The 24612-nt window shown below is 39.5% G+C and overlaps 2 protein-coding genes across 3 annotated transcripts; one reads left to right on the forward strand and one right to left on the reverse strand.

The window, feature by feature from the left end:
- Positions 1-1390: 1390 nt before the first annotated feature.
- LOC118279860 (RNA-binding protein 8A) lies at positions 1391-3560 on the reverse strand. Its single transcript, XM_035599693.2, has 5 exons — positions 3352-3560; positions 2962-3064; positions 2458-2575; positions 2010-2123; positions 1391-1527 (listed from the first exon to the last, which is right to left on the reverse strand). Exons 1-5 carry the CDS (start codon positions 3410-3412, stop codon positions 1423-1425), a joined length of 501 nt encoding a protein of 166 aa, XP_035455586.1. The 5' UTR covers positions 3413-3560; the 3' UTR covers positions 1391-1422.
- A 241-nt stretch (positions 3561-3801) lies between these two features.
- Positions 3802-19951, forward strand: LOC118279859 (uncharacterized). Of its 2 annotated transcripts, XM_050702370.1 has the most exons (10): positions 3802-4206; positions 11752-11858; positions 12531-12761; positions 13299-13475; positions 14137-14201; positions 15880-16030; positions 16941-17109; positions 17818-18283; positions 18710-18819; positions 19412-19951. In XM_050702370.1, exons 1-10 carry the CDS (start codon positions 3909-3911, stop codon positions 19528-19530), a joined length of 1893 nt encoding a protein of 630 aa, XP_050558327.1. In that variant the 5' UTR covers positions 3802-3908; the 3' UTR covers positions 19531-19951. The 2 variants fall into 2 exon arrangements, with proteins under 2 accessions (XP_050558327.1, XP_050558326.1); XM_050702369.1 differs by lacking the exon at positions 18710-18819 and having other exon boundaries at positions 3803-4206; positions 19412-19828.
- Positions 19952-24612: the final 4661 nt, after the last annotated feature.

A 24612-nucleotide genomic window follows, 5' to 3' on the forward strand; every position in this document is an offset into this window, starting at 1 on the left:
TAGCGGGTTTACCGGGGCTCCGGCTCAAAGCGCAGGAGTAAGAAGGGGGTGGCTTTTAGGCAGTAAAAAGTCAAGACACTTTCTCGCCTCGCCTTAGGCGAGAGAAAAATCAGTAGTGGAGCCGCCGAAACCCAAAATACGAGCTCTTCTGGTTGCGAATCAGTGTGCTATTGTAATTGCCCCACTGGACTATCATTTACTGTTGTACTCATTCTCATTTATGTGTTGTACTTAATTTGCTTATTGTACATTATTTTTTAATAAATCATTATTATTATAAAAAAATAAGTGGGAAATAAAAACGCCATTTAGAAAAGGAAACTTACATTATATTACTGACAAATATATCTAGAATCTAGAAATATTCTAGATCTAAGTATTTACAGTGTTGCGAAAAGCACGTTAGTACATTCAATATGATCCCATTTCAATGTAATAGTATCGCAAAAATGCTGATTTCTTACAATTTATTATCGTACATTTATAATACCACCACCAAATACAATACGATAATAAACAAAAATAATGAAATGAGAGAAAGTGCGATCCGTAACACCGTCAAAATCCTACTATAACACGACCAACTTAAATGTTCAGCTACAAGTGGCGCTAGTGTCGAAAATAGGAGTGTCATAGAACATTAGTTCAAACTGATTAGTTCGGCGTCTACAGGCCCGCATCGTACGCATCGCACGCAACAGATTTTAGTTTGTCTTGTATTAGAAACTCATACAACTGCATCCACTGATTCGCATCGTACGGACGCAGTCAATCCGTTTGATGCGATCCGTCCGATGCGTGCGGACCTGAACAAAAAAGTATTTTAGTTGCTTATAAACATTGTTTTCGTTTTAAAAATCGCTACACACCATGCAACACACGCTAATAACTCACACAAACAAACAGCCAAGTCGCATTTATTTTGAAGGGTAGTAGAAAATTGATCCTTACGCGACTGACTATAAGTTTCAGATTTATCAAATGCTATCGTTGAATTAAAATAACTGTAATTATAATTAAATTGATAGATCGTTCGTTATAACTTTTAATCGTCAATTTCTCATAATAAGTCGGAGACTAGAGGGCCTACTCCGGTTCTCGAATCCGAAGTTTCGTTTAATCTTCGGCCGTAGGTTTTATTGATTTACTTGAAATAACGTTTTATTTTTAATTTCATATCAAAACCTATTTATTTATCTTCATTTAATTCGTTCATTTTTGTTAACGAAAGTTCGCAATAAATAGAATTGTAGTATGCAATCTGCGAAGTTTTTCGTTCGTTCGTTGAATTAGAGTAGGCCCCGGTTTATTTTAGAACTTAACAAAGTTTTATGTACTTTTTCGTCACATTCCTAGAAATTCTTTCATTCGAATAAAATAAAAAACAATGTAGATAATTAGAGCTTATATTAATGTTTATATCTATCGCCTCTTCTTGTGTCCTTTAGTCGGTCCCTTGACGAAGCACCAGTCGACTGATATCGGCTGGCCCAGGATGTCTGCACCGTCCAGAGCTTCGCGTGCACTCTGTTACAAAAAATATTGTATTAGTAATCTTATTTTAAGTCGGGGGTCAAAAGTGTTGATTGATGGACTACACTATTTATAAGAGACTGGTCAACTGGGAAATTCGACACCTACTAATGGGATTGGGTTGAAATTTGGAACAGAGGTAAATTAAAGTCTGGAATAACACATAGACTACTTTTAATCTCACGGGAACGCGAGCGAAGCTAGTTAACCAGTTGTTAAGTTATACATATTTTTTTAGTTTTTTTATTCGGAAAAGACAAAAATCTTAAGCTATCAGTGCATTCTTTCTCCACTTTTGAGTGTCTGTTTGCCAGGTGGTTAAGGTCTCGTCCAATCGTCTCCATTCAGGTCTTTCTTGGTCACCCTACCCCAAGTTATTCCCGCAACTTGCCTGATATAATCGCAAAGATGTGCTGTCAATCGCTCCTAAGTTAAGTTGTACTACAATGGTGAAAAGAACATTTTGATCTACTCACCGCAGCCTGTTTGTAGGTCTCGTACTCCACAAGAGCGTAACCTTTGAGGAAACCAGTGCGTCTGTCCAGATTCAAGTGGATGTTCTTGATCTCTCCAAACTCTGAGAATTGATTCTGTAATGGGATGGAAACATGTTAAATTTAAATCAAAGTAATCACACTTTAGGTAACAGTGCGTACAGTTTCCAAGGAAAGGGAGAATCCGCAGACGCCGCCCGCGCAACACACGACCAAACTAGTAGTTAACTTACTTAGCCCATGTTTTATGCTGAGGTTTAGCATGAGTTTGTTTTTTAACGAGATTGAAATGTTTAGTAGCCCTCTGTCTTCTTGACATTCTTAAAGAGGCCTATCCAATAAATAAAATGAACAAGAAAAGTGAATTAGAGGTAGTGAAATAGGACCTAATGGCCTCAATATGCTCGAAAAGTGAATAAAACCTGTATACCTGTATATCCTCTTCCTGTGCTTCTTCATGGACATTGCTGACAAACAATATCCAGCCCTCCACTGACCGCTGCGGGCCCGGAGTGTTGCCGTCACCTTCAGGAGCCAAGCTGTCATATCTACAATAATAATTTGATACCATTAAATACGCATGTTTGTTATTATATAGGAGAAAGAAGTACAGACAGAGAGATAATACTACTGATTGGTTAATCAAGGATGGCAGGTAAGTGAGTATCAGATCTGATTCCCAGATCAGGAAAAATAATTCTTATAGGTAACAGTCTTACCTAGATGGAATTTTATACACAATTACAGGAACAACCATAGTTAAAAGCTTTTACATTAAAATAAATTAAAATAGGCATTTTTATTTGACTTATTTGATCTTCTAGCTTGGTGAAAATTCTGATTAATGGATTCATAACCAGAGAACAGTGGTTGTTGCATATATTTCTGCTTACTCCTTCGAAAATTAAACGGAGTATTCTTATGTTTTTATTACCTCCCCCTATTCCCTCTCTCTGAGGCGCCTCCGCTACCGGCTTCGCTACCAAAACCTCTTCCTTTGCGTTTTCGCGCCTTCTCCTTCAAACGAGCGATTCCCTCTGAAAAACACGATAATAGCAACTGAAATAAATCATAAACGTAACTGAAATATTTAGAGAGTAGATATATGTTACGTATAACGGAATTTCGTGCCTAAATGCGGTTCATTCAACTGTTTGTAGTAGAAAGTTAACCTAAAAATAATTGTATTTATTACTTAGTTTAGTCAGTAAATACAACATGCAAGCCAATAATTACGTCTAATATGGCCAAGAGAAAGTTACTAGATTGCTGGAAAGTCTAAATTACTCAAAATATTGACCAAAATAAACATGACATGACTTACGTTCACCATCCTCGTCAACTTCGAATTCTTCCGAATTTTCAATATCTAAAACATCTGCCATTGTTATTAGATTGTTTTGTTTCTATGTTACGGTTTAATACATGTATTTTTGTTCGATTTACACGTAAATAAACGCGAAACTTCAACAAATTCAACAAACAAAATGACTAGTTCAGTGTTGCTAGTAATAGGAGGACCTAGACATGTAAATAATGCGTCAATGATTTTTAAAACGTAATAGCTATTCTAATTTCTATTGATAACAAAAACAATGAAAGCGAATAATCTTCAAGGTCTCGTTTGAATACGAACGCAAAATGGAAAATATTATACGAAACGAAATTCACATATTTTATTTTTTTAATTCTAGCAGCATTTCTTACCAAGCGACAAGCAACCCGGGATTTTTAAAAATATAGGCAATGAATCCTCTTTTAGAACTCAACTTTTTTCGCAGACACAATAATGTCAAAAGTCGAGTGACAAACATAATTTCTCTCATCTTTTATTAATTTGGATAATTTTTTTAGACTAACTGAACGTTAATAAATTTCAAAATGAGTACTTGTAACGTAAGAGAACCACAACACACAGTTTCAGGAGACTGGACATCAAGATCAACAAAATCTTTAGCAACAACCCGGTCTTCATCACCCAGCAGAGGAGAAGCAATATTTCACAAGTATATGGAGCTTATACACTCCAAGTCTAATCTTTCTGTGGAAGCTAATAAAGCAGAGCCTAACGATCGTCCATTTGATTTTTTCGACGATGAGGAATTTGCTTTTGGAATCAATTTACTTAACAATAATGTTGCTTGTGTCGGTGACAACATTACTAAACTCATCCAAATGGGTAGGTAAACTTTATTTTTTATGTAGGTATAAATATTTAAAACTCTTTTTCATTGAATGAAGAATGCAAACAATCATAATCAGATCTGTGAGGCCAGACGGTAGCTCAGAATTCTTCCGTTGCTGGTTCGTTCTAAATGTTTTTATTTTGAGTACAACACAAGTATAAGGGTGAATCTAAAGTTACTGAATAGGTGACGTGTAGTGTGTAGATGTACTATATTTAGACCATAACAGTTATCATAACAGTTTTTAGTATTTGATGAATGCACTGAAATTCAAGACTCGTCGTCTTTTTTCTGCGTTATACGTAGCGTCACATAAAAAATCCTGTATTCTAATTTATTTAGTTTCTGGTGTTCTTACTTTTCTTTTATTCGCTTGAAAGGAAAAGCAATATTAAAATGAAAAAGCACTTTGACAACCATTGATTTTTAAGGTTGATAACACTGCATGCGAGTGTCACTACTGTCATTTAAATGTGATTCTGATTATCGATTTTGCGGATTTTGTGAGCATTTATTTTTATTTTCGGTACCATTGAGTTTGTTCTTCCTCTTGTTATTTTGTGTATTAGCTAAAATATAATGCCGGAATTCCATATAACGGACTCCATCATCACACAGCTCAACGGTGAGTTATTTGACGAAATATTTATCAATTTTTATTGTGAACAAGTTATATAATTTTGTTTGCAAAATGGTTATTGTTTTGTTTGACAGAAATATTTAATTTTAGCTTCGGGACGTTCTAAATAGTGTTATATTACTGGTGTTACATCATTTGGGACTTGGATACGGTTTAAAACTACATTTAACAATGAAATTCAAAATAGACGAACCTTTTGAATTTGGTAAAATATTCAGTGATTTGTGTGTGGTTTTACGATTTCCTTTCTGTTTATGTGTTTTGCGGTTTACAGTCCAGTGTTAACTTACTACAGGTTTTACTGTTTTTGTTTACAAATAACCTTTTCCTGTGTTTTAAGTCCGCTACCACTGTTATTTCAAACATGGTTTTAAAAAATTAACTATTACTAGTAACTAAATACTTAAAATGTTTGGTTTTACTACCCCTTACCCCTCCATTGTAATAGAAAATTTGATTAAATCCTGTGTCCTCATGTTTTTGGTTTATACTTTCATTAAAAAGAAGTAGACATTTAATTTGATTAGTTTGTTTCAAACTTAACATTAATTGGTATATGTACTTATATGACAAGAATTCAAGCCATAAATATAGAAATATATTATTAAAAAACAAATAATTTAAAGACTTTCCACAGGTCACATTTCTATGAGAAAAAAATCATACAAGAATATGTTATATCTCGACTTTGTTACATTGTTGTTGTCTACAATTAAATAAATCTATTTGGGTAGTTAATATTAGGTATATCTAATATTAATTCCGTAGTAGTTCCATATAGTGTTTACTATATGGAAATTTATACCTCTCTTGTTCACATAAAAAAAAATACCAGCTGGATTGAGAGCCTTCAAATCTGCCTTCAATAGAATTGAGAAAATTCTATTTTGGGAAGTGGGGTAATAACAATAAACAATCAGTAGCAGCGTGACAATCGCTGTCGAGTTCCTCGTCAAAACATTATGTGAGTAAGCCGATAACATAATAATTAATAAACAAACAGTCATATTATGTACACTATGCAATTTATTCTAGATTGTGTCCTAAGTGGCTGGTGTTGTAGTGTTGGGATCATTCTATATTTAGCAAACCCCTGATTGGTTCAGTGGTTACGAGCAATCACAGTTTCCGGTGTTTGAGAGTCAGGCAATAATGATTTGAGACTTCCAATCCGTTTCTAAATGGGTTTAGTAAGGCTAGAATGACTTTGGAATAGTATAGAATGAATGTCCTGCTGCCCTGTGTACACTACTGATGAATATAGGTCCTCTTGTGACTTGAAACTAGTAGAGCATTTCTCAAATACACTTGGGACCAAAGAGACAGAGCCTAGGAACCAGGGTATTTTTCATTTTGAAGAACCCTCTTTAACTTTAAGAAAAATATATACTTTTGCAACAAAATACTCTCATTTTAAAGGTAATTAAATTGCCTCTCATTCAACATTATGTTACCGATTAATAAAGTAATTGGAGCAGAAATTATTTATCAAGATATGAAAAAGAAAAAAATGCGAATGCCTCTGTTTCTTTGCTACCAAGTGTAGTTCATGCAATGCCACAAGTCTTGTGAGTCCACAAACTTGCCCTTGATTATACATCTACCTATCCCTACAGGTGTAAAGGTATGATGTCATCACACTGAGATGGCGTAATGATATCATTTCTATTTAGAATGTATTGTACAAGACTTCAAAGTAATTAATTTGGCAACAGTCTCTTGAAATGAGTAAGAGATAAAATTAAAACAATATCATGTTAACTAGTTGTCGTGGTGGCTCAGAGGTTTAAAACGCCCGCTTCTTATGCATGAGGGTGCAGGTTCGGAACCTACCAACGTCAAGTACCAATGTGACATTTTCCGAGTTATATACTTTCTATTATTATTTGGACACTGAAAATCAAACGATGAAGGGAAACATCGTGAGGAAACCTGGACTTATAATTTCTAATTATAAGTTTGAAATCGCCAATCCACATTAAGGAAGCGATCACGCTTGCTTTTTTTTTTATTGCCGGGGGAAAATCGTCCTATGACTTCTCCCGCCTTGGGCGAGGCGAGAGGGAGTGTCAGACTCTTACTGACTAAAAACCACCCCGTTCCTTCTCCTGCTTTTCGAGCCGGAGCCCCGGTAAACCCGCTAGGTAGTCCGCAGCTCCGGATCAGGCATCAGCCCTACTGGACCCCATCTGTGGTGGTCTGATGGCTCTTTGAGGCGCGCGCGGGACGCGACGCGCTGTACGCACGGGTCTGTTTCTGGTCGGGCGGTGAGTTACCCTTGCTCGCCGTCCGCAGGCCCGCACTTACGGTGGCCGGAGATCGTCTCGGGATCCCCGACGCCCGGAGTGTCTTTCGCGATGGCTGGGGCATAAGGAGGTTCGTTCTCTCACGCAACCCCGCCTCCTCCTTAGCTAGCATGACTGCTTCGCAGAAGGAGGAGACGGCATCCCAGTCCCTCTCGCTCCGCACCATGGCCTGAACCAGTGCCGGGCGCGAGAGGTCGCCGTCGCCGACCACATCCCTGAGGACTTGGCGGTGCTCAGCCCACGCAGGGCACACCGCCACCGTATGTTCTACCGTGTCCTCCGGGCGGTCCTCACAGTGATGACACCCGGGCGTTTCCTCCCGCCCAATAAGGAACAGGAACCTACCGAAACTGAAAACGCTTGCTTGGTTTACATTAATCTGATCGTTTGAGCATTAATCATCAGATTATTGCTCTGATCTGATGATGAATGCTCAAACCTTCTCCATGTGAGAAGAGGCCTTTGGTCAGCAGTGGTCACTGATAGGCTGTTGATGTGTGTGTTAGATGGCTCTAAAGAACAAAAACAATATTGCTGTACCCCTAGTACGAGTTGGCTTTACGTTTAACAAGTTTGAAACGAGACCAAGTTCGCGTTCGTTCGGCGCTCTTGATTTGCCGGCTCGAATAAACTAACCAATCGGCGCCGAACGCGCTCTCGTTTCAATCTCGTTAAACGTAATAGAGTTCTTTGGCGAGAGTCTCAGGTTCGATCCTTGAGTCAGGCAAAGAATTTTTGGGCTTTTGATTGTTTTTATTGCCAGTATTAGAGATTTTTAGAATCATCATAATTAACAGGTATGAATATCATTCCCCATTGCCCCCATCCGCAATCCCCAAAATAAATAGCAACACTGCGTGTGTCTGGACTTGCTGACCATCAGGTGAATCGCCATTTGCCGCCCAATTCAATTCTTTTTTGATTTGGTGCAAGTCAGCAAAGGAACTGATCGCCTGATGGTAAGCAATCGACATCGCCCCTAGACACCCGCAACCGCAACACCGGAGGAGTTACAAGTGCGTTGACGGCCTTCTAGGGATTGGGGATTAAGGTGATTTTCCACCAAAGATGTGCTATGCTACGGTGGTATGGCTGCGTTTGACGTCCACCACACACATATAGCTTAACACTGCTAGAAACGGTGTCAGCTAAGCTATGTTATTTATATAAGAAGATGCGTGCTACCAATGCGTGCTATAGATGCGTGCTATGAATGTGTGCAGTGGAAGTCTTCCCTACTACATCGCATATTCGAGCTGCGCAAATTCCTCGCACAGCTACATAACTTAGGTGAGCTGTATAGGACCCTGAAGGTTGGCGCATAGGGGGGGGATCGGGCTTCCCGTAGCCTCACTCACACGACTAAAACAACGCAAGCGTTGTTTCACGCCGTTTCTCTGTGTGGCTCCGGTCAATTCATGGTGTAGCATGATTTTTTTAATCAGATTTTCTTTTATTTAGGCTTTTTTTATCTTAGTTATGACCTCTCTTACATGTAAAATCATTAAAAGTCTCTGTATTATTTTCTGTATTGTAAACTGACACATGCGTGCTGCCATTTGAACAGGTCCGCTCAAACTGCTGTGGTTCTTTCCTCAAAAGACCACTACAGAATCAACTTGCACGGTTCTCCGACATCTTTAATTGATTTTGTCTGGACTTTAAAAGAGACTATGACCTCTGAGTTTGTTTCGGCATTACTTCTCAGAGTAGTCCGATAGGAAATGCCAGCCTCATCTAGTTATTTAAAAGATTGACGTGTAAAAGTGTTATTTTATAACCTACTAGCAAACCCGGCGAACTCCGTTTCGCCACCAATGTTAAAAATTTCCTGAATTTTGTTTGCTATAAACCTCACGGAGCCCGAGGCCTTTCCAACGAATGCAAAACGATGGAAATCGGTTCGTGCGTTCTGGAGTTATAGCGTCAGGAAGGAAAACCCGACTTATTTTTATATAATAGATTTGCTAAATAAATATCATTTATTGTATTATAGGCTACTCTGTACTGACGAGTACGTCAAGGACCCGCCGCGTGGGAGTGTTGGTAGCGCTAGCAACCCGCGTAGGTATACGCCCGCCGCGGCTCATGCGCAGTGCGACCCCACCTTTAATAATTGTACCTACTTAGGGTTGGCAACTTGTTTGTTAATTTATTTATAAGTTTATTTTTAAACCTATAAAAGGATGATGTAGGTATTTATATTGGAATAATGTTTTATGAGTCGTTAGGAAGCATGTCTTCTGTGGTCATATACCTATCTCTTACTCTTACATTCATCCGCCACATTACTGTCTTGACCCATATTCACAACAATTTATGGATCACAAGATTAGAACTGCGTGACACGTTGCGCAGAAGCATGCCGGCGGCCGTCCAACCCTTGCTGACTTTTACATCTAATATTATTCAAATTACAGAGAAAAAAAGTTGTAAAGGAGCCATAAGGTACTTTGGTGTTATTATATTTTCTTCAAAGTAATTTACTTGAAGTTTTACGCAGAACTTATCAACTTGTGTAGTAGATTAATTTTCAAAATTAACAACATTTTGTTCAAGACTAAAAATTGTATTACAACTTCTAACAGTGTTGGGCTCTTGCGAACCCTAGCCGTAGCCTAGCAACCCTACCAAGGCTCTTTAGACTAAAAAAAACTGCAACAGTAGGTGTACGATCAATAACGACTCGCGACGGCCAGTTTCCGCGCGCTGATTGGTCAGGAAACACGAACGTTGACGGAAATGCCCGAAGACAGCCGAACGCTCGTTGCATTTCGTTCTTTTAGGTCTCAGTATGCGCTATAGGTGTACTAGATGGGATCGATAAATGGGTGGGGCTTGCTTACCCCGCGGAAGGGTCCAGTGCTTTCGCGTCTGTCTAGCATTCACCTCGCCTGCCATTAAAATGATTTATGTGCTTTTAATATCTCCATTTGCATTTAAATTTAAAAATGGCAGTTAAATAGTGATTTTGAATTTTTATTTTTAGTTTTTTCTTTTTCATTTGTGTTTGGAGTGTTACCAAAATGATTGTGAAAGTAAAATGCATCATTTTCGAGGATTCGGAGTTGGCTGCTATTGCAAGATATCGCAGTATGTACTTTTAAGACTTTAGTCAATTAACTTATTGTTTTAAAATCATTGTGATAATAAAAAAAAATTGAACAAATGAAATTAAATTGGAGAGTAAAACCAATTAATTATTATTTAAAAAAAATAATTATTATTTTTTATATTATACTTTGTTAAAATAATTTGAAGAATTAGTTGCATTTATACTAAAAAAAATTAAAATCTTTAGGATTTGCTTACAGTACCGAGATACTTACTATTGAGATCTGAATAGTTTGGAAGCTAAAAATATATTATTATTATAATAAACATGCATTAATTTATTAAAAAAAAAGAGTGTACTACTTTTTAAAACGATCAACGCTCAACGCGCAGCGCTCTTGTGCTTCCCCTGGGGCCTTAGTCTGCTATTACAATTGTGTCAGAATGGTCAATCAGTGAGCAGTGCGAGAGGGACGGAGCTATACAACCTACATAGCTCCGTCCCTCTTGCACTAGTCAATGATCGACCATTCTGACATAATTGTAATAGCAGACTAAGGCCCCTGGTTTAGCTGGTGTCCATTGCCGGCGCTGGTCGTTTACCATGAGGCGACCCGTTTGGTGATCCAGTAACGCTTTGTCTGTACCCTATATTCTATACAGCAGAACTTTACTTTTTATGGTATAAGTTGGTAAACGAGCAGATGGTGGTGGTTACCTGGTGGTTAGCAATCGCTGCCGCCTATGGACACCCAAAACGCTAAAGGCGTTACAAGTGCGTTGCCTGTCTTTTGGGGGTTAGGTATATAAGGCTCGGGATCGGGAAGACGGTGATAGGGGTATTTGGGCCTCCGGTAAGCTCACTCACACAACGAAACACAACGCAAGCGTTATTTCACGTCGGTTTTTTTGTGAGGCCGTGGTATCACTTCGGTCGAGCCGGCCTATTCGTACCGAGGCACGGCTCTCCCACACTTACTGTGGTCGGTGTGACAATAAAATGACTTACTATATTATTTTTCTTTCACTGTAAAATAAACCATAACAAATTTAGTTTAGAATCTAAAATAAAATCCATATGAGAATGGATAAGTTTTGATTGTTGATTTAATTACTTTTAACGGGAGTCTTACTTACGCGACGTCCTGCGCGGGCGATTTCGTAGCGAACGCGAAGCGGTGCGGTTACACGCGAATTCATGTGCATCTGACTCATTTCTATTTTATTGATGGGAGTGTCATACTCTTATTGACTAAAAATAATCCCGTTCCTTCTCCTGCTTTTCGAACCGGAGCCCCGGTAAACCATAGGTAGTCCGCAGCTCCGGATCAGGCATCAGCCCTTAGTCATGTAGGCTACGTCAATAGATTTTGAAAGTTTGTTGTTTTCGCGCCGCGCCGCACCGCATCGACTTCGCGTCTAGATCGCTCACGCAAGACGTCGCGTCAGAGTCGTCGTGTTAATACACAGTGTTCCCAAATACCTAACTTCAGAACTGTGTATAATATTCTATCTAAAACGGCGATTAATTCTTCCAGCTCAAGAACCATGGCCGGACAACGTGAAACTGTTTCAGCCTTACGAAGTGGAGCAGATACTGCTGCCAGACAACGCCAGCTGTCTCGCTGTACAGGCCTTCTTAAAGGTAATGTGGATTTTTGACAACAGAGATGTGCTATGCTACGTTGCTGTGGATGCGTTTGGCTTCCACCAATCCACTGTGGTGGTACGGAATCGGTTTGGATATGGAGCTATCTCCACCAATATCTTCCACCAAATACAAACCACCATCTTTCATCAACCCAAGTCAGCAGAGGACATGCTAGCTAAGGAGGAGGCGCAGCGCGTGAGGGAGCGATACTCCTCACGCCCCAGCCCCGGCAGTAAACACTCCGGGCGCCGGATATCGCGTGACGATCTCCGGTCACCGTAAGTGCGGGTCTACGGACGGCGAGCAAGGGAAGCTCGCTGCCCAACCAGAACTACACCCAAAGAGCCTGACCACCACAGATGGGGCCCAGTAGGGCTAATGCCTGATCCGGAGCTGCGAGCTGCTGACAACGTAACAAGTTACCGGGATCTGGCTCAATGCAAGAGTAAGGACGGGATGGTTTTTAGTCAGTAAGAGTCTGACACTCCCTCCCGCCTCACCCAAGGCGGGAGAAGCCATCGAATGATTTTCCCCTCTCAAAATAAAAGTCAGCAGAGGACTGACTTGGGCTGTTAATGTGGCTATGTGATTTTGGCAAACTCTCTTTAAGATCCCTTTGTTTAGCAGTGGCGGTTCTCCAGCTGTTGAATGTGCTTTCCTCCCCAGATGTGCAACCTACCGTTTGAAGTGGAGATGAGATGGAATGCAGAGTTCATGTCACCTTCGGGGCGGGTCCCCTTCATCAAATGTGGTGCGTTCGTGGTGTCGGAGTTGGAGCCCATCGTCCAGTTTGCTGCGAACAAGGGAGTGTCACTGTGTGGGAAACTAAGCACCGAAGAGAAGGCGGAAATGAGAGCCTACATGAGTTTAATCACCAATGTACTTGTTAATGCTGAGGTAAGTAATCTATAATAATAAATTAAGTCGGGGTTTCCTTCCTGACGCTATAACTCCAGAACGCACGAACCGATTTCTACGGTTCTGCATTCGTTGGGATGGCCCCATGAGGTTTATAGCAAAAAAATCCAGAGAAAAGTCCATCTAGTGGCAAAACGAGAAACACTGCTTCCTAAAATTCTTGCTGATATATCGTTTCAAAGATGACATCAGAAGTAATATTTTTGACACTCTTAACAGAAAACAGTAACCCATATCTCTTATACCCCTTAAAGTGGTGTAAGTAAACAGAAAAAAACAATTGTCTCATAATTTTATTACAATAAACTAGCTTCTGCCCGCGACTTCGTTCGCGGAAAATTAATAAATTTGGGTTGTACTACCCCTAACATTTAGGGGGATGAAAAATAGATGTTGGCTTATTCTCATAGATACCGGATAAGCACAAAAAAAAACATCAAAATCGGTCAAACAGTTTCGGAGGAGTATGGCAACGAAAACTGTGACACGAGAATTTTATATATTGATAATCCCCAGCTCTACATATCGTGGGTGGACAACGAGACCTTCAACGCAGTGACCAAGGTGAGGAACTCCTCAGTGTACCCCTGGCCGCTGGGGTGGTTGCAGACCCGGGCCAAGAGGAACGCCGTCATCAAGCGGCTGAAGGCACTGCACTGGTATGACAAGACCATCGACCAGGTTCTCGCCGATGTGAGTATTCTTTAGACATGTGTTCTTTTTTACTTTGTCTATACTAATATTATAAAGCTGAAGAGTTTGTTTGTTTGAACGCGCTAATCTCAGGAACTACTGGTCCGATTTGAATAATTCTTTATGTGTTGGATAGCGCATTTATCGAGGAAGGTTATAGGCTATAAATCATTACGCTACGATCAATAGGAACCGAGCAGAGCGGGTGAAACCGCACGGAAGTAGCTAGTTTTTAAATAAAATGTGGATTTTTTATATGTATAAGCCGGTAAAAGAGCAGACGGTAAGCAACCTGATGGTAAGCAATCGCCGCCGCGAATCGAAACACCAGAGGCGTTACAAGTGCGTTGCCAGCCTTTTGGAGTTAGGAATTTAAGGACTGGGAGAATCGGGGATTGGGAAGCTTGGGAAGGGTGGAAGGTTAATTGGGCCTCCGGTAACCTCACTCACACAACGCAAGCGTTGTTTCACGTCGGTTTTCTGTGGTAGCACTCCGGTCGAGCTGGTCCATTCGTGCCGAAGCATGACTTTCCCACGCTTCGTGGATAAATATGATATCTACTTTTTTCTATGCTCTTCTTCGAGACATTTCCTCCCATGGCTCTTTATTGTAAATGAAGGTTGTAAAATAGTACTTAATATTATTAATTAATTCCTACAGGTAGAACAATGCTGCAACTCTTTGAGTCAGCGGCTGGGTGACAAGGATTACTTCTTCGGGAGTTCGTGAGTATTTTGTTTATTTTCTTTTATTGTTTTAGCACTACTGTAATATTAAGTTAAATTGCCATTCTGTATAAATCGTCTAGTGTAGGTAACTTTTTTTTTTTTTTTTTTGAGTGGGGAAAATCATCCAATGACTTTTCTCGCCTTGGGCGAGGCGAGAGGGAGTGTCAGACTCTTACTGACTAAAAACCACCCCGTTCCTTCTCCTGCCTTTCGAGCCGGAGCCCCGGTAAACCCGCTAGGTAGTCCGCAGCTCCGGATTAGGCATCAGCCCTACTGGGCCCCATCTGTGGTGGTCTGATGGCTCTTTGAGGCGCGAGCGGAACGCGACGCGCCGCACGCACGGGTCTGGTTCTGGTCGGGCGGCGAACTACCCTTGCTCGCCGTCCGCAGGCCCGCACTTACGGTGGCCGGAGATCGTCACGCGATCCCCGACGCCCGGAGTGTCTCTCGCGACGGCTGGGGTCTGAGGAGGTCCGTTCTCTCACGCGCTCCGCCTCCTTAGCTAGCGTGACTGCTTCGCAGAAGGAGGAGACGGCATCCCAGTCCCCCTCACTCCGCACCATGGCTTGTACCAATACCGGACGCGAGAGGTCGCCGTCGCCGACTACATCCCTGAGGACACGGCGGTGCTCAGCCCATGCAGGGCACAGCGCCACCGTATGTTCCACTGTGTCCTCCGGACGGTCCTCGCAGTGATGACACCCGGGCGTTTCCTCCCGCCCAATCAGAAACAGGAACCTACCGAAACTTCCATGTCCGGTAAGCACCTGTGTCAGGCGGTAGGTGAGGACGCCGTGGCGTCTCTCAAGCCACTCCTCAAAGAGGGGACTTATCGCTGCAATGACAGCGAGCCCAGCCCTCGGTTGCGACAGTCGTTGCTGCCATTCCGCCATGAGATCGCGCCGGAGCTCGTCCCGCCACGCACTGATCTGGCGCGGCAGTGGAGTTTCGCCCCGGCGACGCGCGTCGGCGCGCAAACAGAAGACGCGCGCAAGCACCTTCGCCTCCAAATCCCACGGCGGTAATCCGGCATAGTGTAGGTTACTTAGGAACCAAATATGTATAAAAAAACAGAATATAATATCTTAAGTTCTACCTTAGTATCAAGGCTCCGGTTCGAAGCAGAAGTAGCACCGATCGTCGTAACGTATCGATGCACGAATTCGTTAGTTTCCTAGGTCAAAAATAAATTATTTTGACATTTCAATACAATAAAATATCCCAAAATAATCGTACTTTCATTCATTATTTTGACGATATACTTATTTATTTAATTTTTCTAGCTAATTTTAGAGAAGTAAGTACTTATGCTATTTGACGCAAAACAATTATGACGTCATAAGTTGCGATCTCCTAAAAAAATCATAGAAAAGTAACGTTTTTGACATTTCAATAAAATTATTGAATTTGACTAGTAGGAAACTACCGTATTACACGATGTTTTCATCGTGTTTATGTGTGGGAGCACTAACTGCCATAAGACCTGGGGCCTTAGTCTGCTATTACAATTGTGTCAGAATGGTCGATCACTGAGCAGTGCGAGAGGGACGGAGCTATACAACCTACATAGCTCCGTCCCTCTCGCACTGCTCAGTGATCGACCATTCTGACACAATTGTAATAGCAGATAAGGCCCCCTGAATTCCTATCTCCTAATCCCTAATCCCCTTCCCAGCCCAACCCCCCTAGACGCCTTAATATTCGGACATATGAGGGCGATCCTAATGTCGTCCGGAGCTAGGGCAGGCGCCCTAATCAAGCGTATCACCAGCCCCTTACTAAGGCACTTGTTGAGGTGTATCAATGTGACCCATATGTCGCTGACGGTAAGGTTCAAATTGTGTTGCTTTTGTAGGAGGTAGTTAGGATGTTTTTCTTTGGAGATGATGGCACGTGGAGATTTTGACTCTTATGTAGAGGAGACTCTGTACAGTACTCTTAACGGATCTTGGCAGGTCTGAACTACGTGCAGAAGGCTGCGCAATAAGTATTTTTTAGAACCAAATGGTGGCATGAGGCGAGGTGCGGGGGGCGGCGATCTAGGCTAGAGATTGACCATTTCTAAATACAATTGACCCTTTACACTTATTGCGCAGCCTTCTGCACGTAGTCCAGACCTGCCAAGATCCGTTGAGAGTACTGTAGTTCAGCAGTGGACTGTGCTTTCCCACTGTAAATGTAGATGTAGTATTTTATTAAGTCCAACACATTAAATATTACTATGTTCCATTTCATTTGGGAAGGTTAGGTACTGTGTATTTGGATATATTTGATATTATTTGTACTGATAAATACGTGTTTTAATTAAAAAAAATACCGTCACGCCTTTTACCTCCGAAGAGGGGCACATTACGGCACGTAATGTCACTAGACAATGTACACCCACTTGTCACCATTTGTGTTATAAGTCCCATGTAATAGGTTAGAGCATATTGCCATATACTGAGCACTATGACAGATTCCGTGCTACTACCAAGAAATATTCAAAAAGCCCAGCAGTTCAGTGCTCAGCCCAGGAATCGAACCGAGACCTCTTGCTTGGCAGATTCGTAATCGTACTTGCGACCAATCGACCAACGAGGCAGTCGAACAACGTGTTTTGATAAATCATTGTGGAATTTTCGGCATATTTTATCGTTAAAATATAACTTCAAATACCAAAAGACACAGTTCAAACAATACCCTTCCTAAATGAAATGAAGCACACTTACTCCCTTCCTTATCCCTTTTTACCAGACCCAAGAAGAGTACCTAATAACCCAAGCCTTCCAAATAATTCCTCGCCGGCGACTCTCCCCCGAACGCACCGCGTCTGAACGAAGCACGAGAATCAAACGCTCCCGTATGAGCATCAGGAATACAAGCAAAGATACCATTAATTCCAATAGCAATAAGGACGTTTTTGGTGAGGCATTGTTGTTTGTTTAAGGTTTATTTTTGGTTGGTAAGGACCATTGTGTCCAGGGGCCTTAGTCTGCTATTACAATTGTGTCAGAATGGTCGATCACTGAGCAGTGCGAGAGGGATGGAGCTATACAACCTACATAGCTGCGTCCCTCTTGCACTGCTCAGTGATCGACCATTCTGACACAATTGTAATAGCAGACTAAGGCCCCAGGAGTGATGTTATCAGGTTGAACAATGTGTTATTTGATTTTTTATTGGCAAAATTGTTCCTGAACTAAAACTGGTGAAAGGTAGTATTATAGGAGGCCTCAGTCCATTCTTCTTGGGATAGGTAGCAGTGCAACCTCTCGATCAATGAGGTTTTTAGGGTTCCGTAGCCAAATGGCAAAAAACGGAACCCTTATAGATTCCTCATGTCTGTCTGTTTGTCTGTCCGTATGTCAAAGCCATTTATTTCCGAAACTGTTGGGCCTACATAGTTGAAACTGTGTAGGTTGATGTATTCCGGTATTAAATAAGTCTTAAATAAATAGGAATGATGTCATAAAAGCCTCTAAAGTTCAGTGACTAGGTCATCTTACTCCAATCTGTCTTTTTCATTGGATTTTCGACTTTGTATTGAAATAGATAAAGTTGAAAATCCAATAAAGAAACGAAGGAGTATCTTGACTTGCTGGCCCCTGTACAAGAAAATCTTTTAATACAGGCTTCAAACCATTTGCGTCTAAACAAATAATAATAATGACATCAAAAGAAAACGAGTCCTCAACGAAAATCGATACCGCCGCCGTCGTCGATCCCGAAGTAACCAAATCGATTAACGAAATAATCGACGACGTACTCGATAAAGTTGACAAGGTTGTAATCGATGATATTCCAGAGAAAATCGATTTGGATAACGAGAAAAATGACGCTTTCGAAATCATCGCTTATCCGAAAACGATGACTGAATCGAAAATCGATTCTGTCGATGCGAAAGTGAACGATTATTTGGATACGATTGAAGAAAACGATTTGACTGATACGACTAACTCGTTAGAAATGACTTTGGACGAAGGAATGCACATCGTCAATGACGATGACTATGCTCACATTGATGATCCAGTGGATGTGAAGTCTTTAACTGATGATTCCGTTTCGCGGAAGATTGCAGTCGGTGATGGCATTAACAGGTATTAATATATTTTTAACCGACTTTAAAAAAAGTAGGTTCTCAGTTTGACCTGTATGTATGTATGTTTGTGAGCGATTATCTCGCGTTTGGCTGAACCGGTTTTGATGCCATTTTCAGCATAGCATAGGTTTTGGGTATAATACCCGACTAAAAAAATGGAGGCTCGCAGTTTTTGAAAGCGGTTCCCGTTTTTTTTAAAGTTTATTGTTGTTTCTGTACTTAGTACGTTCTATGGCAGTAGTGCTCTCTGGTGGTAGTCAAACATTTTTAAACTGCGATCTCCAACCCGCTTCCTATTCGTAGAGATTATAGCAAACCCTCTTATGTAGAGGAGGCTCATAGTCCAGCCGTGAATCAGTTCCCTAAGCAAATAACTTCAATTAATTATTCATCTTACTTTTTCTTTTTTATTTTGTTTTCCTAGTGGCAGTTATGTGATTCCCACTGAAATTGGTGATTTTAACTGTAGCGACAAAGAGTCTACCGGGGATTCCTCGGATAAATCCCCATTCGCGCGTACCCCTTCTTCTACAGGCTAGTTTTTTTTTTATTATTTTGTCATGGACAGGACTAAAATCATGTTAGCCTATCACTACATAGTATAAAACAAAGTTGCTTTCTATGTCCCTATGTCCCTTTACAAGAACCAAGAAGAGTACCCTTTTTAATAGATAAAGTGATGCAAGAAGTTTTATTTGTATGATACATGCATATTATATCACCATTGCATCCATGCGAAGCTGGGGCTTTCGCTAGTAGGAAATAAAAGACGTATTTAGTTCGATCTTAATATCCATACTAAGTAAATTTTGTGAATAATAGCGTCATGCTAAGTATTGTTTTCGTTTATTTCGTTAAAATGAATCCGTTGAATTCCGTTCAGTAGTTTGTCACCAGAGCTGAGTAGCATATACACATCAATAGGAAGAGTATTAGTAGGTACAAATAAATTGTAATAAGTAACCGCACACCGATTCAGCATATCAATCCTACATTTGCCGAATTTTCGTATCACTACGCCATAAAAAATTACTACGCCGTAAAAAACACTACGCCGTAAAAAATCACTACGCCGTAAAAAATCACTACGCCGTTTCGGACTAACATCAACTTACGAATATTACAGATTCTAAAATGACGCTTAAACTGCCAAGCAACGAGGAAATAAGTGTTGAGAGTCTACTGAATTATCTGCGCCAGAGAAACGCGGTTTACAAGTATAATACAGTGGCCGATATCGATTAGACACTACGACAACACACTACGCCGATTCGGGTTGAACGAAACGACTTACCCGAAATTGCGTATTACTATTTTGTGATGAAGAATAATTTCTGCTTTAGTATTTATAATATTTTAAAGGATAAATTATTATATGTTTTTATAGTAATATTTCACAGTAATTTTAAACATGTAAAAATATTTATATTTTTTATTGGGGCGATTCAGAGTATTTTCAATTGAAACCAATGGCCTCGGTAAAACGGTCGATTTTCCTATTGAATCACACCTGTTATAGTGATATAGTTATATATAAATGACAATTTAGTGGTAATTTTCAATAAATGAATACGAGGCCCTAGTTTCGATTTTTGATAGGGAAATTTTCGAAATTTTGAGTAAAATTTGCAATTGTACGTTAGAAATACAAGTTTGTAATACAAAATGCGTTTCAGTTAGCTAAGCCTTTTGTGTTTTATTAAATTATTTGTGTATTTATGTTTTTGAAGAAGCAGTTTTATTACATATATTTCTGGGGTGGGACAATATACTTAAGTATAAACACATGAAGCTCTTATAGTTTTATTTATGCAGAATGGCAAAATCAAAATGTGAGTTTAATATATTTTTCTGTTATTGTATGTTTTTAGTTTCAGTAAAGTATTTTGTTGAGTCTCATGGTCTCATGAGACCAGTAGACACCTTATTAGAAGGTAAGAAAGTCCAGATTTATTCCGTAGATGTCCATTAAGTAACTTCATCAAATGTGTTGAGTGTTGGTAACTACATAGAATTAGATTTCAGTATTTTAGTTAGGTAGGATTATTGATTTATAAGTAGGATCTGGACGATACCGAATTAAGTAAGTTTAACGAGATCGAAATGAGAGCACGTTAGACGCTCTGATCGGTTGGTTCATTCGTGCCGGCTAATCAGAGGGCTTAGTACGAGTTTATTTTACGTTTACGTCCCTCTGATTGGTTGGTTCATTCGCGCCGGCCAATCAGGAACGCGCTCTCGTTTCCATTACTTTAAACGTAAAACAAACTCGTAGACGTACTGAGGGTATAGGACGATACCAAGGTGATAATGCCCGTTAGCACCAACCTCTCTCAAAATTCTAAGGAATCTTCTAGCTAAGATAGGTGACATTTAACATCATTTTGGTTTTAACCAACCTATAAGTGACACCTAACTGTAGTACGAGTAAGGGGTTAGTTTAGGTGCTACGACACGCTAAGTAACTTTTAGTTAAGAAATGGTTGGTGGAAACGGCCATAAACATCGTCATTTAACACCATGTCTAAAGTATACCAGTAATATTTGTAAACAAACCACCTTTTCCATCCGCAGACCAACAGAACTGGATGCCCTGGTCTTCGGGCACGTCTTCACAATCATCACCACGAGGCTGCCATGCCGTAAGTTGGCAGAGACCGTCCGAAGACACGAGACCCTGGTAGCTCTCGCCAAACGAGTAGACGAGCACTACTTCAAAAGACCATAGCGTCAAATTTTCAAGGACATCTCGACTTCGTTCACGAGTCCTTGAAATTCCAACCCCCCTTTTATAGTTGTCTTAAGGTAGGTGCTTCTTTTTAGTTTAGTTTTTTCGTCGGTTCTTAAGTCCATTTGCGTTAAGGTCATTTTTGTTTGGCACCGATATTTACCGCGTATAGGTACCGATCTGCCTGACTTGGCGCAATGCTAAAAATGGAAGAGTTAATGAAATTTTACTGGTAAGATCTTACGCCTCACTGGCGCCATCTTGCAGAATAGAAGGAAATTCAAACATCAATGGTAATAGGTAATGAAATCGTGGAGGCGTTTTGCAGCTGTCTAAGTGGCACTTACTAGATATTAGTATCTGAATCAAAATCTGTTTAGCAGTTTTTGAGTACTATTTACTATGTCACTGATTTCCTTAACGCAAATGGACTATTTTTTAAAAATCGCCAAATTAAGCTTTTAGTGAATTTCTTTTTGATTTTTATTAGTCATTTTATATAAGCTTTAGTGGATAAGTCTTCGTAAATACTTATTAGGTTTGGGTTGAAATAAAAAGAAGTAGCTTAAAGGCGTTATCAGAATAGAGTAAGAGCGAGATGCAAAGATCTTAGGCGTTGTTTCACTTATCATTAGAACTTGCAATGGATGGTAAATAACCATGTTTATGCATTATTTGTCTCCTTATAAACATCCATCCGCATATACTCCAGTTCATCAAAGTCAAAGTCAAAATCATTTATTTCAAATAGACCAGGAAGGCACTTTTGAACGTCAAAGAAGGAACTTCATCCGTGATCATGGCGCTTGCAACAGTGCCGAAATATCGGAAACTCATAGACATAAATAAACATGGTAAATATCCCGTTGCAAGTTCTAATGGTATTGTAAGTGACCATGTCAGTTTAAAAATCTTATATTTTCTCACTTATAATAGTCCGTATTCTAAAGGTAAGTGTCTATAGACCGGCATCGTACGCATCGCACGCATTCCGTATGACGTCATCAGTACGCATCGCATGTAGGCATTGCCGATGATGCGGTCCGTACGATGCGGATCAGTGGACGCAGTTGTATGAGTTTCTATACAAGGCAAACTAAAATCCGTTGCGTACGATGCGTGCGATGCGTACGATGAACGCTTACCATGAATAAACATAGTTTTATTTTATCAACCCAAATCTAATAGGTTATGTATGTCTTCGATAATTTGTATGAAGTTTTTGATAGACAAAAATAAATTTTAAAATAATAGGTTTTGGTACTAACAAGTTTGGATGGTGTTAAATATGTCACAAATATTATTTTCTCTGTGCTTTTTTTGCTATATGTACCTTTTATATCTCCATTTTAGAAAATTACGTCAATGAAACTAGTTTTGACCAGATTAATCGTGTTTCTTAGTTTAAGTACTGTAAGGAATGGATTGAGGAATGAATTTGCTTTACGTTTAATGAGATTGAAATTACCGCGTTTAGCTTATTGATTGGTTGGTTCTTTGGAGCTAGCCAATCAGAGCGCCGAATGCGGTAACGTTTATTGAAACGAAGGCGAGTTCGGCATTCTGATTGGTTGGTTCATTCGAGCTGGCCAATCAGAGCGATGAACGCGTTTCTATTTTGTTAAACGTAAAACGAACTCGTACTAACCTCTCTGAAAAACTAGCCTGAGGGAAACGTTTTCACTAGTGAGTAATTGTACATAATAGCCCCTCCCTTCCCATAGGAAAAAGGAGGGGTAATTGGAATAATTCCAAAACCGTGGTGGATGAGCACTAAAAAATAGTAGATTTTAGTTATAAGTCCTAGCATAAGTAGTTTAGTTTAGGTTAAATAGGTTTAGGTTAGGCATAGGGTATTAGTTGGTCGTTGTTATGCAAAAATGTTGCATTTCATACTTATTAAAGTTAGCATTTCTTTTTTATTTTATACAACTGAAGTGTCAGACAATCTTACAGTTGAAATGGAAAGTAGATACTGTTGCCTATCATATTATGAATGTTTACAACATCTAGAATGGTAATAGCGCGTTTCAGACCCTTTAATAACTTTAGGGTTTAAAAGAACATGAATTCAATTCAAGTCAATTCGCAGAGCGTCTACACGCTCTGCGAACTGACTACCTTTTTTTCGAGAGGGGATAATTATTCAATGTCTTCTTTCGCTTTGAATGAGGCGAGAGGGAGCGTCAGACTCTTACTGACTAAAAATCACCCCGTTCCTACTCCTACATCGAACTGGAGTTTTGTTTTTTTAGTACCCAAACAACAAAAAAATTTTTTTTTTATAAGTTTGTTCATACCAATTTAATCTCAAGATAACACAGAATAAAATATATTTTGACTAATAGACATTGATTGTATTTTATGGTCAAACTAACTTTTTGCTCTATTTGAATCAAATGATTTTGACTTTTAAAATTTAATAATCATTTTGATTTTTGAGTTAAAATATTTTTGCATAATAACGGCCAATGTTATAGTTAATAAGATAGAAGTAAAAAACGTAAAAGTTTAATACAGTGTGCTATAGTTCGGATTTCTGATACTTTATATAAGTTCAGAAAGGTTTAAGTTAAAATGTTATCTTCTTTTTTATTGCTGAAAGGCTCGTATTTGACCACTATCTCATCTGATGGTAAGCGATGATGTGGATGAAGCACGCTTACCTAAAAGTAACCTATTCACTCTAGCCTTAAAGATAAATAACAATGAATGGCGGACTTAATGCCTTAAGGCATTCTCTGATAATCAACCATAGGGTAGTGCAGAGAAATGTAGCGGTTGATGCGAAGCCAGAACATAATTTACTCGACAATAATCACTACAAAGCGAGGTTGCACTTCACACTGAGATTAAGTTGATAAATTAATTTCTCATAAACTTACAACTTCATATAAGCAAACTTATTTTATAGTCATCACATTGTCATTTGAACTGTAATAAAATGTTCTGGGTTAAATAAAGAAACGATTCTCAATTTAGACATTATAAAAGTATTATCAAAAACCGGAATACCTTAAAAATGTTGTCACTATCGTAAATAATACTACAATACAGTATAAACTCTTAATTTAACTATGCTGAAATACGCATCAAAATCGATTCAGCCAAACGCGAGATAATCGTGCACAAACATACAGGTGAAACTGAGAACCTCCTTATTATGAAATCGGTCAAAAATACAGTAATACAAAAAAATAAAATAAAATACAGTATCGGAAATCCGAAACGTAACCCACTGTACAGTAAAAAATACCAGGCGTATATGGCTTGATGATAATTTAGTATTAATAATAATAAAAATGACAGTCGATTTGTACATTTAAAAAGCGCTGATGACTGTAAAACTATGTAGTGTGTAAATAAATAATTTTAAATTAGTAATAAAAAAAACATATAGATATAATATTCAGCAACATAAACATTGCATTAGGTTTAAAGAAATATTAGAATTTTAGTAAAAAAATGTACGGCTTATTCACGTGAATTATCGAGAATAGCTCGACTGGTTTCAATTCATACCGGGACTCTTATTCATGAGCAACGTGCGCGGTCAACGTTGAGCGTTTCGAGAATGATTCACGTGAATAAACCGTATA

Source organism: Spodoptera frugiperda, chromosome 22 (genome assembly GCF_023101765.2).
Source record: "Spodoptera frugiperda isolate SF20-4 chromosome 22, AGI-APGP_CSIRO_Sfru_2.0, whole genome shotgun sequence".
Taxonomy (NCBI): domain Eukaryota; kingdom Metazoa; phylum Arthropoda; class Insecta; order Lepidoptera; family Noctuidae; genus Spodoptera; species Spodoptera frugiperda.